Below are 16,165 nucleotides of genomic sequence, written 5' to 3' on the forward strand. Positions count from 1 at the left end.
ATCCCTCCTCTGTTGCTCTCCCTGAGGTTTCTCCCATTTTTCCCTTTAAACTGTGGGTTTTCTTCGGAAGTGTTTCCTTGTACGATGTGAGGGTCTAAGGACAGAGGGTGTCGTATTGTCATACTGATATTTTGTCCACTGAGACAAATGTAATATTTGTGATATTGGGCTATATAAATAAACATTGATTGATTGATTGATTGATTTAAAAAAAAAAAAAAAAATTAATAACCATTTTGCCAAATAGTTAATTATTTAGCCATTTCCCCAAATAACGGATTGAAAATAGGATACAGAGTCCATTGTGATCATATAACATATCAATATCACATTAGTTCACTGAATAACAATACATTAATAAATTAATAAATAACTGTTTGGCAAATCAAAAAAGACTTTAGAACATTGGGAATGTCAAATATAGCAATATAATTATATACGACAACAGCATATTTCATCCAGATCATGTAAGTTTCAGATTGATTTGAAAGGACATACAGCCTACTCTGCCTGAATGACTTGAAAAGACTGGTAGAAGTCCACATAGGAGTGAGGGATACTCCCATTTGTGCGAGTACGTCTTTCTTTTTCACAGCAGTGATCCCAGGTGGACCTGTGTGCATCTTCTTTGGTTCAATTGCATGAGCACCTCTGGTCTCCTGCTTTCCAACTTACAGTTTTGGTCAGACAGCTCATATTTGAACTGAAACCTTTTCGGATCCTCTTTTGTGTGGCGCAGCCATTTCATTTTCTGCCAACGAACTGTTTGTCCCTCTGTGTCTTTGGTTCTGTTTCGGACCGTGTGTTGTAGGGCTGTGCAATTAATCGTATTTTAATCTCGATTACGATTTTGGCTTGCAACGAGGTCCACAGTTTCCCCGCAGCGAGCCCCCCCCCCCCCCCCCCCTGTTGACAGTTCACGAGCGTGCCCCCTCAACTTCATCCACCACATCACAGTCATCAATTAAGGACGCACTTTACAGTGCAACGGCCGACTCAACCAGCTCGCAAGGACACAAAGATATAACACATGCCATCACATTCTACATACAGTAGCTAAAGACATGTGCCCAGTTAGCACGGTTAGCAACCAGGGGTTTAAGCAACTGGCTAACACTATGGACAAGCGTTACGCGATGCCATCTCGGCATCATTTCACCAGATCTGCACTGCCTGCCCTATATGACAAATGCAGTAGGGAAGTTAAAACAGATGTGGCTTTAGCTGAATACTTTGCAGTTGAGTTATACTTAAAGTTCAGGGTAATCAACTGTTAAAAAGATTCTGTTCAAATTATTATTTATTTTTTAAAGTTCAATAAATGGATGTTTTCAAAGTCAATGAATAATCGTATTTAATAATCGTGATATAAATATTGACCAAAATAATCGTGATTATGATTTTTGCCATAATTGAGCAGCCCTAGTGTGTTGTGAGAAGGACTTGAAATCCAGAAAGTCACTGTACCCAAGCTCAATCACCTTCTATGGCCTGTTCCTCCTTGCCATCCTCACAAGAGTGTACAGTAGTACCCCCTCAGAACTGTACACAGGCCCTTTTTTTCTGTCGGTCTCAATGGCTGCATGAACACTGTCACATTCCATCTTGCTGTGTCCACACTCCATGAATGTATGGTCAATAATGGAGATGGGCAAGGTTTTAACTGCATGGAGACCAGTGTTGTGCTAGTTACTGAAAACCAGTAACTAGTTACCATTACTAGTTACTTCATTTCAAAAGTAACTCAGTCACTTTACTAGTTACTTACACCAACAAATAATGCGTTACTGTGAAAAGTAACGTTTTAGTTACTTAAAAAAAGTGCTCCCATTTATTATTCTCCAATGCAATAACAGTACTGAAATGAAGGCTATAAGGCAGGGGTGCCCACACTTTTTGGGCTGGTGAGCTACTTTTGAAATGACCAGCTCACCGAGGTCTACCAACCAAAAATAAAATCCCAAATTGCAAGGGTTGCTGAATAACACGTTTTATTTATACATGGGATAATAGGGCTGCAACAAACGACTAATTTGATAATCGATTAATCTATCGATTAATGAAACGACTAATCGACTATTCAGACTATCACTGTACGCCTTGCACAATTTCTCAAACGCTCTTATTTAGCCATCAACTTTTAGATTTAGCTTGAGGTTGTTTTAGGCATGTGGAAACTAACAATGAAGACAATAAAGATGAATACTTGATTCAAAAATACATATATTATTAAATTAACAAATTGTTTACAAAATTAACATTGCTTTTTATTTAAATTAAACAATGTTTTAACAAATCGTATTAAATAATCTGATGACAGAACTGTGAACAGAATAGCTGAAACGTTAACAACATAAAGAGTAACTCTGTTACCTCTAATCATTAACCCATGTTTGTATAATTGAGTTAACTCCGTGTGTTGCTGCTAGCATACAGAACACCTGACGTGGAAACGATACTCGTGGATGGGGGGGCTACAGGGCTACTAGAAAGACAGTCGAGCTCGGTGCATTCCTCCGTCTGGATGTGGTGCACTTTTGATAAATGTTTAGATAAATTGCTCGTGTTACCGCCCTCACATGCTAAACACTCGTGGCAAGGAGCATTGTCCACCTCAAGACGGGTAACATTTAACCACACCTCGGAGCGCTTAGTTCTCTCCGCCATCTCCTCCGTGTGTTGCTGCATGTAGCAGCTGCGTGTGTGTAAACTGCCCCGCCCCCTCGCGCACAGAGAGAGATCTCGTCTCGATTGGAAAGATCAAAAATACACCGACCATAGACGCATTTGTTTGTCTTTTTGCATGTTAGAAACGAGTTGGCGACACTAAGACTGCGAGATAATATTTGTGTAGCAATAATACATGACCTTTCTCAACTCGCTACTCGGAGGGAAGTCACTGTCATATGCCTTGTGAACACTCCGATAATGCCTCTCCACGTTACCTTTCTTTGGCAGAGCGACGCTTGCTTTACAAATAAGGCAAATAACCTTTGAATGTGACATCACAAACAAATATTCTTCCTCCCATTCTGGGTGGAAGTGGTATGTCTTTAGCTTCTTGCTCGGTCCCGCACTCATTTTGTTGTTTGTCTCTTGTTTGTCTCTTTAACTTAATTTGAGTTTTCCCGGCACTTGACTGATTTTGTATCGCTTTGCATTCTGGGTTAACAGACTGGAAAGCGATAGGTCGCTTTTTCTGTCAATCAAGTAAACTCCTGAATTAAGTGGCAGGGAGGCCAAGGGAGGAGGGATCAAAACCTGTTTTGTCTATTTTAACGGAACTGGATTTTTTTTTATGAATGACTCGCGATCTACCAGCATTGCCCCCGCGGTCGACGTACTGGGCACCTCTGCTATAAGGGCATTAATGGGAGCCATTTTTTTAAGTAACTAAAACGTTAACGATAGCCTTCATTTCAGTACTGTTATTGCATTGGAGAATAATACAATCTGTTGATCAACTTGACTGGATTGCATCGATATTAGCTGGCTTTCCATTTTTGTATATTCTTTCTCCAGGTAGTTGGAAAAAGTTTTCCGTCCCATATGCCGTGTGCCGCCCGGACATGCTATCATGCTAACTAGCTCCCTGAAAGCGGGTGACTCCACTGTAGCAATAGCCTGCATGTGTTCTACAATATACCGTGCAATGGCTTTATCGACTTTTCCCTGGCTAGCAGTCCCTTGGTTAAAATCCAGCCGCTGTTGCTTAGGTGGAGGTGGAGTGGCGTCGGCTGAGTCTCTGTGGTCTTAGCTACTAGCTTCGTCCCAGCATGTTGTTTTTGCAGATGTTTTAAGATATTTGAATTACTGGTTTGGGCAGTAGATAGGATCTTTGACCCGCCAGGACACAACTTACATTTAACTAAAACGTTCTTTTCTTTGTGCTCGACAAAAGTGAAATAGTGAGAATATCTCCAGGTGGAGAAACTAGACTTGAGCTCCGCCGCCGCCATGATAGCCTTGTTAGTAAACAACACAAACACGCCCACTGCCCGTCTCCGCATGTGACACAGGAAGTATCCAATTACATTTACTCAAGTACTGTACTTAAGTACAGTTCTCATCTCTGTTCGCCTGGCTGTTGACTATAGAAAAAAAATAACGCAGTAACGGAGTAACGCACCATGTAGTAACGGTAACTGAGTTACTGAATTTAAAAAGTAATGCGTTAGAGTACTAGTTACTGCCAAATAACGGCGTTACAGTAACGCGTTACTGTGTAACGCATTGGTTCCAACACTGATGGAGACACATGGCACTAAAACCAGCATTCCTGTTCTGCCCACCACATGTGTCAGAGTACAGCACCACATGCTCAGTACCTGCAAGAGTTGACAGATACTGGAACATGCATGTGCTGATCTCTGATGAGTTGAATTCTCTGTTGAAGATGGATCTGTAGAAACTAAGTTTCCTTTGTCACTCAGCATTGACTTTTAATCCTGGATTATTTCATTCTCTTCATCAAGCTCTTCTGCATCTTGAAATAAGCCTAATAACACTTCTTCAGCAGTGAAAAGCTTTCTTCTCATGGTTGACCTAGCTTGCTTACATATGGTGTCAGCCATTTTGACTCAAGTGCTATCCAAAGGCTTTACCCATAATACATTTCTCAGGGCCAAAAGGGCGTAAGTGCACTTACGTCCTTTTGGCCCCAAATAGTTCAGTGTGTTCTGCGTTAGGTCTTTTGGTTTTTGATGAATAACTCTGGATTGGTTTTGAATTCACATGCACCCTTTTGGCAGTAGAAATAACTCATTGAGAGCTTTCATTTGATATATAGAACTCATTTTTGACCAAAATGTCACTTACGCCCCTCTGGTTCTCACCCCTCGTTATGTGCTTTTCACCAAATGTAATGACATCGATCAACAGAATAATACTTAATAATCAAACTGCTCTTTATTAGTCACATTAATCATTTAATAATCCATTTTCTCTTTGCTGGTAAAGTAACATGTGTTTTTCTAATTTAAGAGGGATCAGTAAGGTAAGGCTACCGTGACGGTTTGATTCAGAAGGAGTTTAATGTATAAGATCCCTGATGTTGAGGTAATCAGAATGTTTATTTCCACTGTGTACAACATGTTATAAGGGACCCACAATCTATCTTTATGCAAGGGATAATGTGCAGCGAGGCGGTCTCTATGGGGAAGAGAACACCTGCATCTAGATCCCTCTGCAGGTGGTACTTTAACTATATTTTGATGATAATACTTTTACTTGTAACATTTTTAATGCAGGACTTTTTATTGTAACCAAGTATTCCTACACTCTGGTACTTTTACTCAAGTACAAGATCTGAACTTCTCCCACCTCTGACAATACATCCTGAGTGGTTACCAAAAAGAAAACCTGCTCTGAAGGTTATTTTCATTTTACAAATCCTGCACTCAGCTTTGCTTTCTCCAATATCACTTTCTTGACTTTTTCCGACGCGCTTGCATTTAAATCCGTTTCCCCGTCGCTCTGTGCAGCTGGCCTGTACCACTACACCTGCTGTGCTCCCCACCCTTCTTTCACATAATGGTATGATCCTAGTGTGTCCTCGCATATGATTGGCCGCATGGTGGCCCAGCTAAATAAAGTCCCACCCCTGCCTGCAAGGATTCTCAGCAAGAGTAGGAGCGGCTGAAGAGTCTGCTCTCCCCGACGGGAGTCTGCTCTTCTAGCGGCATCTCGTGATCGGCGTGTTGGAGACCTCTGAATTAAATTCTCAAGTCACCTCAAGTCAGAAGGCTCAAGTCCAAGTCAAGTCCCAAGTAGGGTTGGGTATCGTTTGAATTTCCACGATTCCGATTCCACTTTTCGATTCCGGTTCTTAACGGTTCTCAATTCCGATTCTTTGAGGGGCAGGGTAAACAAATGATGCATGCTTCTTCCACCAAAAAAATTACATTTATTCGAGAAACTTATACACAGGTTAGTTTACAGTAATATTCACATTAATCAGTCTGTTTATATTCACTGCTATGTAACTGTAACCTGAGAACCACTGAAGCTACAACAGTCCAACTTTTAAAGGAACCCCCCCCCCCCCCCCTGCACTTTAAGCAGAATTACAAGAGACTAGATCTAGGGGGTACAACTCTAAACACCCATATGAAAAAGATCGGTTTACATTTTAATAATTAAACAAGTATGTGAACATAACCAATAACCCATAGCCAATAACAAATACATGTAACGTATTTTATTTTTGTTGTTCATTCATATCTTATTTTACTATTTTATTTATGCATATTTTTGTATCTCTCCAGTTTAAAACGATATGTCTGGTTTACTGGCCTATAGTATACATTGGAATGATTTCAAACCTATTTTATCCCAATAGTTATAAAGGAGTGCCTTTGCCTTTGAGTGTGTTTACATAAATTGTGATCAAACCGTTTGAGACCCACTGAGATAACTTAGACTAAAGTGAACTATCTAAACACTCAAGAGTCCTTTACCTCACTGAGCCTCTCAGTCTGACTGGAGAGGACTCTCCCTCCACATCATTGTAGAAACATCTTCTTCTTCCGTTAGAGCAGCTAGCACCAGATGCTAATAATCACAGCGCGTACCGGTGCACCCTCCCTTTCTCCCACGCTCACTCGCACTTTGGCTGTGAGCTGCGGTTGCCAGATAAGCCAACATCCCCCATTTTCATCAATTACAGCACCCATCGTACAGGGCAAATTAAAAGTGTAACCGGGATGAAAAGGGTGTTACATTTACTTAATTATGAATGTTGTTACATCAAGGCCGAACATTAGGATGAGAACCATTGGTCAAACATTATTTTGTTCCTCCCAGAGCTGTCAGCGCAGCGCCTCCACAGATCTGGCGCCCTAGGCGAACATCTATAGCGCCCTAGGCGAACATCTATAACGCCAGTGCGACGGGCCGGCCCTGGTCTCAGGTTACGCTGTACAACGCTACATTTCCCGTCCCTTCGCAGTCATACAGTAGGCTACGGAGAGCGGCGAGAAACATTTCCTCAGGCATCGAAAAGCGGAACCGAAATTCACATGTCTAAATGATGCCGTTGGAATCGAAATGTTGGAACCGGTTCTCGGTACCCAACCCTAGTCCCGAGTCATTGGTGTTCAAGTCGAGTCGCAGGTATTTTGTGATTTTGTCAAGTCTAATCCAAAGTCATTAAATTGTTGACTCTAGTCTGACTCGAGTCCAAGTAATGTGATTCGAGTCCACACCTCTGCTTAATACCATCCAAACCATCAGAGGCAAAGCAAATCTTCAAACTGTAAGTGATACTAAGGAAGAAAAGGAGTTAAAACATGTCTGTTTAAGGCGTCTAGTGGCTTGATAGATAAAAAAGGAAGGAAGCCACGACAATAACCAATCCCATAATGTCAGGCTGCATTCATGCATTTGCATGAAGGTCTGGAGCTTGGTCCTGATGGGCTATAGTAGTTTAGCTTCAGCAGACCTGAGGCGGCGGGTGGGCATGTGTTGTTGGATGAGGTCACTGAGGTACAGGGGGGCAAGGTTGTTGATGGTGTAGGTGACAAGTAATCATTTGAAGTCAATCCGGTGTTTGATGGGGAGCCAGTGGAGGTCCTGGAGAATAGGGGTGATGTGGTCGGTGTTAGGGAATAATTTGCCTAGGTATTCAACCTTTGACACAGTTCATCATTTTCTCCTCTCACTGTCTCCTTTCCCATGGCATATGTCTACGGCCTTGGGTATTGCTGCTATCTCTCTTAAGGAGGGGCAGCTTGGGCGCATTGTTGTTGCCAGTCTATGACCGAGCACAAGCCGCCATGAGGTAATTTACTGTTCAGGGACGAAGGTTCCTTGGCGCGCATTCTTTTCTATGGACGAGAGCTCTAGTTAGATTCAGGGTCCATATTTGTTTAGTCTCACTGATGAAGAATGTTGATTATTACACTCCGAACTAGATAAAACCTTGAGCTACAGAAAGAGTTCTTCAGAATTGGTTTGGCAACCGCTGTGTCAACTCGTGACACACCACCTGTCTTGTCAACTCTCCGGCCGAAACTCCAAATAAATCATCAGTGTTTGACATCAAAGCTCCTGCTCATCCCGTGTCTCCTTCATGAGTCGGTGACTCCCACTGCATTGCTACACAGAAGTTTCCTCCACAGTCGGAGCGTCGGGTGGAGGTGAGCATACGGGCAGCGGAGTTTTGGACATATTGCAGTTTATTGAGGATGTATGCATAGAGGATGCTGTTGCAGTAATCCAGACGGATGTAATGGAGGCATGGATAAGAGTTTCAGCAGCGGTGGATGAGAGGGGGGTTCTGGTGCGGGCAATGTTCTTTAAGTGGAAGAAGGCGGTTTTTGTGACCTGGTTAACATGAGGGAGGAAAGTGAGGGCGGGGTCGAGGATGATACCAATGAGGGACATCTTTTGCATTACATATGCCCATTTTATAATATGACTAGAAATAAATGATAGTTATTAATATAAGTATTGTTTCCTGAAATATGGTAGTTTTTTTGGATAATTATGATGAATAATACACACAGTATGACTTTTAACATAAAATAACATGTAGAGTTTACTCACAGGGGCCAGTCCAGGACACTCGTACACTGTGAAGTCTCCGTCCTCGTTCTCCTCATCTGTCGATGCTCCTGAGTCGGGAATTTTCAGCTCATCCCTGTGTCTGCAAAGGTCAAACACAACCACACACACGCTTAATATTTAGGGGGTAACAGATTGGAGGAGGCAGAGGGGGAGGGGGGGCATGTACAGTGCATCCGGAAAGTATTCATACCCCTTCACTTTTTCCAAAAAAAATTATGTTACAGCCATATTTCAAAATTGATTAAATTAATTTGTCTTCTCAACATTCTACACACAATACCCCATAATGAAAAAGTGAAAAAAGTTTTAAAATAATTTTTACAAATGAGTTAAAAATAAAACACTCAAATATCACAAACATAAGTTTACTTTACTCAATACTTTGTTGAAGCACCTTTGGCAGCAATTACAGCCTCAAGTCTTCTTGAGCATGATGCTACACGCTTGGCACACCTATCTTTGGGCAGTTCCTCCCATTGTTCTTTGCAGATCGTCTCAAGCTCCATCAGCTTGGATGGGGAGCACAGCCATTTTCAGATCTCTCCAGAGATATTCAATCGGGGTCAAGTCTGGGCTCTGGCTGAGGCACTCAAGGACATTCACAGACTTGTCCTGAAGCCACTCCTTTGTTATCTTGGCTGTGTGCTTAGGGTCGTTGTCCTGTTGAAGGGTGAACCTTCGCTCCAGTCTGAGGTCCAGAGCACTCTGGAGCAGGTTTTCATCAAGGATCTCTCTGTACATTGCTGCATTCATCTTTCGCTTGATCCTGACTGGTCTCCCAGTTCCTGCCACTGAAAAACATCCCCACAGCATGATGCTGCCACCACCATGCTTCACTGGAGGGATGTTGTTGGCAAGGTGATGAGCGGTGCCTGGGTTCCTCCAGACATGATGCTGCCACCACCATGCTTCACTGGAGGGATGTTGTTGGCAAGGTGATGAGCGGTGCCTGGGTTCCACCAGACATGATGCTGCCACCACCACGCTTCACTGGAGGGATGTTGTTGGCAAGGTGATGAGCGGTGCCTGGGTTCCTCCAGACATGATGCTTGGCATTCAGGCCAAATGTGGTTTCATCAGACCAGAATATTTGCTTTCTCATGGTCTGAGAGTCCTCTAGGTCAGTGGTTCCCAACCTGGGGGGCGCCAAAGATCGCCAGGCCTCAGATGATTTGAGGCCAAATATCTATCTTTTTTTACATATAATTGTAACGCAATACATGATTGTCGCTAAAAGGTTGGGAACCCCTGCTCTAGGTGCTCCATGTGGGCTTTCATGTGCCTTTTGCTGAGGAGTGGCTTCCTTCTGGCCACTCTACCATACAGGCATGATTTGTGGACTGCTGCACAGATGGTTGTCCTTCTGGAAGGTTCTCCCATCTCCACAGAGGAACACTGGAGCTCTGTCAGACTGACCATCAGGTTTTTGGTCACCTCTCTGACTAAGGCCCATCTCCCCCGATGTTCAATTTGGTTTGGGCGGCCAGCTCTAGGAAGAGCCCTGGTGGTTTCAAACATCTCCATTTGCAAATGCTGGAGACCACTGTGCTCGTTGGGACCTTCAATGTTGCAGACATCTTTCTGTACCCTTCCCCAGATCTGTGCCTTGATACAATCCTGTCTCTGAGGTCTACAGTCAATTCCTTGGACCTCATGGTTTGGTGTGTGCTCTGATATGCACTGTCAACTGTGGGACCTTATAGACAGGTGTGTTCCTTTCCAAGTCATGTCAAATCTATTGAATTGACCACAGGTCGACTCCAGTCAAGTTATAGAAACATCTCAAGGATGAACAGTGGAAACGGGATGCACCTGAGCTCAATTTTCAGTGTCATAGCAAAGGGTGTGAATACTTATGTACATGTGATATTTCATTTGATTATTTTTAACACATTTGCAAACAATTCTTTAAAAACGTTTTCTATTTGTCATTATGGGCTATTGTGTGTGGAATGTTGAGAAACAAAATGAATTTAATCCATTTTGAAATAAGGCTGTAGCATAACAAAATGTGAAAAAAGTGAAGGGGTATGAATACTTTCCGGATGCACTGTAACTCACTTCTCCATAGAGAGCATCTGCTGCTTCTGATGCTGGTAGTGGTACATCTGGGCACTGTGGGCCAGCTTCCTGTCCCCAGGCTGCAACACAAGGGTCAGAGATGGTCATCCACTTCCTGTCAAATGACCTTCACTTTACATGCTGTGACCGTGTTCTCAAACTGCAGGAAGGGCAGCCATGTTTCCTCTGAGGGTTCCAAACGTATCAAACTGTCAGATAACCTTGTTAAAGGGTAACTTTTCATTAGCTGCTACATAATCTGGACCTATATCAGAATCACAATCCCTTGATTATTCCAGACAACAAATTAACATGAGTGAGAGTTGGAGTGTGGAAATGAGTAAGTGCATTCTAAAAGAAGGTCATTGTCACAGTCAGAGACAATCACAAGCTCTTTATAATGAATAGATGTTGATGTGATAAGTGTGTGCGGGAAAGTGTACAGTGGGTTTCCAGAGCATTTCTTATTGGCATGGTAGTGTGGTGCCTTTCTCAAGGGCACCACGGCAGGGCCCAGGAGGTGAACAGGGACCTCTCCAAGTATAGCCAATATGTTAGGTCTGTTCTGGGACTGTTCCAGCGACCCTACGGCTCACAGACCAAGCCCCTACTGACTGAGCCACTGCCGGTCGTTTAACTTCCAAAATAAGTTCAGTAGTTCCACTTTAAACTAAGTTGACAGTAGTAATATTGATACAAGTAGACAATTGTCTATATAAAGATAGTAGGCAAGGACTGGTCAATATTATATCAATATCAGGATATAAGATGAAATATTTAAAATTTGATTTTGGGACTTTTGTAATATAGCACATGTTGTCTTTTTCTGGTTCTTAAAGGCTGCATGACTGTAAAATGATATGTCTGAGTCTGTTGTAGCTGTTCTGTCAATGACCTTCCTCCACTTCATATTGATCAAACTATTTAGGTAGAAATACGATATTTCATCTCATCCAAATCACCATGTAAATGTCCTAATTAGCATTTAGAATAACAACATTGATTTCAAATTTGCCAAACATGTTTTTATTTGGAAATCTAATAAATGCTTTTTCATGTTAGCCCCCACCTTTCCAACAACTCAGTGGAGGTTTCTTCCCGTGTAACACTACCAACTTATACTACTCACCAAATTGTCGAAGGCCTGTGCTCTCATCAGTCTGTATGCAGGGTAGTCCGCCTTCTGAGTCAGACTCACTCCTTTCTGCATTCTGAAAACAAGTTTTTAAAAGTCACTCCCTGGCAGATGTATACGCATTTTTATTTACATTTTGATATCTAATGTTAAAAAACATTTGTAATTGATTTGCATGCGTTTATTTGGATCCATGTGTATGGGCTTAGATTGGTCTCATAAATATTTGTGTGAACATAAAAATAATTTGTGTGTAAATATGTGATTTGTAAATGTAAACCATCCACATCCACAAATGCATTTAAAAGATTTGCAAACTCACAAATAAATGTTCAAATGTAAAACAGATATGCAAAATATTTTCACAAATAAAAAAAAAATCTGTGAATACTATAATTAATTTACAATAAACAAAAGGAATTTGTGAATATCTCTTTAACATTGACAACTTTCGATCAGGCATTTGTGAATCCATTTTGTATTTGTCGACCAAAAATGTGCTTGTGGATCTGAAATCTCTGCTCGTGGATCTGACATCTCTGCTCGTGGATCTGACATCTCTGCTCGTGGATCTCAAATCTCTGCTCGTGGATCTCAAATCTCTGCTCGTGGATCTCAAATCTCTGCTCGTGGATCTCAAATCTCTGCTCGTGGATCTCAAATCTCTGCTCGTCTTTTTACACACAGAGTTTTGAGACAAACTTTCCGCCGGTCTCGACCGAAATCTGCTCGTGTCACTCGGTTATTTTCGGAAACCACGAGATGGCCTGCTGATGACGACATTTCCGCATTTCAAGGTTTCAAAGTAAGAGCATGATGGCTTCCCTCTGGAGTCGACGCTCGCAGCGCCGTGTCGAAGTGCACATATTCTACGTATTTAATCAGATCTTTTCGATTATAAGGAGTACAAATATCATGGAGATAACCACCGAATCGCTGGAACTGTAGCTTTCCAGCGGTACCTATCGTGAGACTTTACCAGACGACTCACAGCAGCTAATAAGGCCGCTCAAAGCAGCTTGACTTTGCGTTCCACTGTGTCTCGGCCGGGGCAGCTGCAGCTATGTTGGTCTGAAATGACAAATGGACACTCAAGAAATCACTAAGGACCGACCGACCAATCAGTTAACGTATGTGAGAAACAAGAGAGACTGAGAAAATGGCTAAAAAAAACATAACAGTTACGGACGAGCTAGAGATTATTTTCGCTAGCACTCGTGAAAATTGTGTTGGTGTGGAAATCACACTGAGGAAATGATTCACCATGATTTGCCTGTATCGACAACCCACCGCTAAGGTGGATTTCTATGACCAGGTAAAACTCCTGCTGAATTCCTGTGACTCCAACAAAGAGCTAGTTATTCTAGGAGACTTTAATATCAACTGGAATGACAAACAAAATAAAAAGAGCTTAAAACGGATCATGGATAAACACAACTTAATACAACTAATGGATCAACCGACTAGAATAACCAAAACCGCCAAGAAGACTATGATAGATTTAGTATTTACTAACAAAGCTGACAGAATAGTTAAAACATACAACTTCCTGACTGGTCTTTCTGACCATAATCTTGTTCTTTTTACCAGAAAACTCACCAAAAAAAAGGTTCAAGGCCGCACCTAAACCCCCTGCCTTGGGTTCTCGCTTCATCCCCAAAAACCTGCAACAACGTTTTATGGAGGCAGTGACAATGATTGATTGGGCGGGACACTCTCTCCTCTGAAGATATTGGTGAAAACAGTGTATTTTTTGTAAAAAATTTAACGATACAATGTCTTCCTTCTCAAGGAACATCCTTGCCTTAGGGATAGGAAGGAACATCATCTTCCCTGGCTGAATCTACAGTGCAGGGATCTAATGCAATCTAGAGATCAACTATTAAAGCAGAGCTTGAAATCCGGACTATCCACTGACAGACAGAGATTCACTCATGCTCGTAACAAGGTAACACAAACAATAAGACAGGCCAAAGCAAACTTTTTCATCAATATAATTGAAGGTGCGAAAGGTAACGGTAAAAACGTTTGGCAAATCCTAAATAAACTATTAGGTAAACATAAGAAACAGGAAAATAATGCTCTAGAATAAAAAATCAATGATGCCCTGATAAAAGACCCTGCAGTGTTGGCCAGCTCTCTCAATTAGTATTTCATAAATAGTGCTCTGGACATCGCAAAGCTCTTCCCGCCATCTGAGGTCTCACCTAGCCCGACTGTGGATACACCCCGTTTTTGACCTGGAGGAAATCACAGAGGTGGAGGTAAAACATATAATCTCAGGGTTAAGAGGTTCTAAGGCTAGGGATGCAGAGGATTTAGACACCAACTTTATAAAGATACATATTGACGGTCTAATAAAACCAATTAGTATGCTAGTAAATCAATCTATCAGCATGAGGGAAGTTCCATCATCCTGGAAGGTGGCCACTTTGACACCGGCCTTTAAATCTGGGGATAAGGCAATTATGTCCAACTACAGACCAATCAGCATCCTCCCCTGTGTCTCTAAGATAGCTGAGAAATGGGTGTCAAAACTAATCACCAAACATTTAGACAAAGGTTTCGCTCCACTCCACCCAATGCAGTTTGGTATTCGTGCTCACCACTCCACTGAGACAGCTAACTGTGTCTTTGTGGAAAAGGTTAAATGTATGTTGGACACGAGCCCATATGTAGGTGCTGTCTTCCTTGATCTCAGGAAGGCTTTTGACACTGTTGACCACCAAGTGCTCCTTACAAAGCTGACGTATTTCAATGTTTTGGCAGATTCAATACAGTGGTTTAAGTCTTACTTATCGAACAGAAAAGTGTGTTTTGGTCAACGGTGCGAAATCCCCCTACCTTGTCAACCCTGTTGGGGTTCCACAAGGTTCCATTCTTGGACCATTACTGTTTTCACTATTAATTACTTGCCTAATGTATGTCCTGATTTGAATGCGCAAATGTATGCTGATGATGCGGTCATCTTTGAACATGGGAAAAACACTGAAATGATCGCATCCTGTCTCTCTAATGCTTTGGACAAGGTTCAACACTGGCTGAACAACATTTGCTTACAGTTAAACGTAAAAAAAACCAGTATACACGATGTTCAGTAAACGACCAGTCAAAATCGAAGGATCCAATGTGTTTTTAAACGGAGCAGAAATAGAACTAGTCTCCCACTTCAAGTATCTTGGAGTCATACTGGACTCGAACTTGACTTTTAAGAAACATATTAAGAAAGTATCCAATACCATTAAATTCAACTTGCAACATTTTAAACAAATTAGACCTTTCTTAACTGTCCATGCTGCAAAGTCATACCCCCACTGTATGATTCTATCCCACATTGAATACTGTTTGACAAACTGGTCGTTTGCTTGTGCCACAAACCAGAAACCCATAGAACAGCTGTACAAGAGAGCTATCCAGGTGTTTGACAGAAAGCCACATTCATACCACCACTGTACCATCCTTGATAAACACAATTTCTTGAGTTTTGACAATTTTAAGTATTTTAAAAGGTTCCATGTCATGGCCATTTCTACTGATCATAATTCCATTGTTGAGGTCTACTACAATAGATTTATACTGTGCAATGTTCCAAACTCACATTGGTTTCTCATACAGCATCTCTGTAAAGTATGTGTATTCACTCTCTGTCCTACACGGCTTGTTGGAGCTCCTATGTGGTATGTGCTTTATTTATAAATGTTGACATGGACTGCCCCCCCCCCCCTTAGGGGAATTCATCCACAGAAAACACACTGGACGCTGCACTAGGTCAGAAACCAGAAGAGACTGAAGTCCACCGCAGACGGACCACTTTTGGACAAAATGTCCTCTCCGTTAAAGGCAGCTCTTTGTGGAATAGCCTCCCAACTGAGACACGGGATTGTCCCTCTCTCAATAGCTTCAAAGGTCAACTCAAAGAATGGATGAGAAACAGATGATCACCGCTAAATGCACTATAACACACGGGTATCTCCTCTTGCACTTTATGTATCCATGCTGCTATATTGTATTGCCATGTCATACATACTTGTGTATTCTGCTCTTGCTCTTTTGCACTTTTCTTGCATTTCATGTATTTGTATTTGCTATGTTAGTAAATTTCATTTTCTTAAATGTTTTATGTGAGGGACTGCGGATGGAAAGTAGCTCAAAGCTAAATCTGGCATATTTACGCTTGGCACATTTATTGTTTTAAGTGTTCATTAATGTGCATTGTCCCTACCAAATAAACGATTAAAATAAATAAATAATCAGAATAGAAAATATTGTTAGCTGCAATGTATTGTATAACCACCTGGATGCCTCAATCATAATATGACTATCTTTGAATATAATCAAATTAGATGTAAAAAATCTAATCCTAAAAGCGAGTGACGTTATATTTGAAGCGTCTGAAGCCGT

General features: G+C 41.7%; 1 protein-coding gene across 4 annotated transcripts in view; it reads right to left on the reverse strand.

The window, feature by feature from the left end:
* Positions 1–16,165, reverse strand: part of npdc1b (neural proliferation, differentiation and control, 1b) — a 51,401-nt gene that overhangs the window by 6,926 nt on the left and 28,310 nt on the right. For 2 of the 4 annotated variants that reach the window (XM_034208352.1, XM_034208353.1), the window contains 4 exons: positions 11,759–11,840; positions 10,630–10,709; positions 8,548–8,647; positions 7,754–8,325 (listed from right to left, as the gene is read on the reverse strand). In XM_034208352.1, coding sequence (XP_034064243.1) covers positions 8,098–8,325; positions 8,548–8,647; positions 10,630–10,709; positions 11,759–11,840 — 490 coding nt within the window. In that variant the 3' untranslated portion in view covers positions 7,754–8,097. Of the gene's footprint in view, positions 1–7,752; positions 8,326–8,547; positions 8,648–10,629; positions 10,710–11,758; positions 11,841–16,165 lie in introns of those variants that run through there. The other 2 variants (XM_034208350.1, XM_034208351.1) reach the window with 2 other exon arrangements.

The sequence above is a fragment of the Gymnodraco acuticeps genome, unplaced genomic scaffold, assembly GCF_902827175.1.
Source record: "Gymnodraco acuticeps unplaced genomic scaffold, fGymAcu1.1, whole genome shotgun sequence".
Classification (NCBI taxonomy): Eukaryota; Metazoa; Chordata; class Actinopteri; order Perciformes; family Bathydraconidae; genus Gymnodraco; species Gymnodraco acuticeps.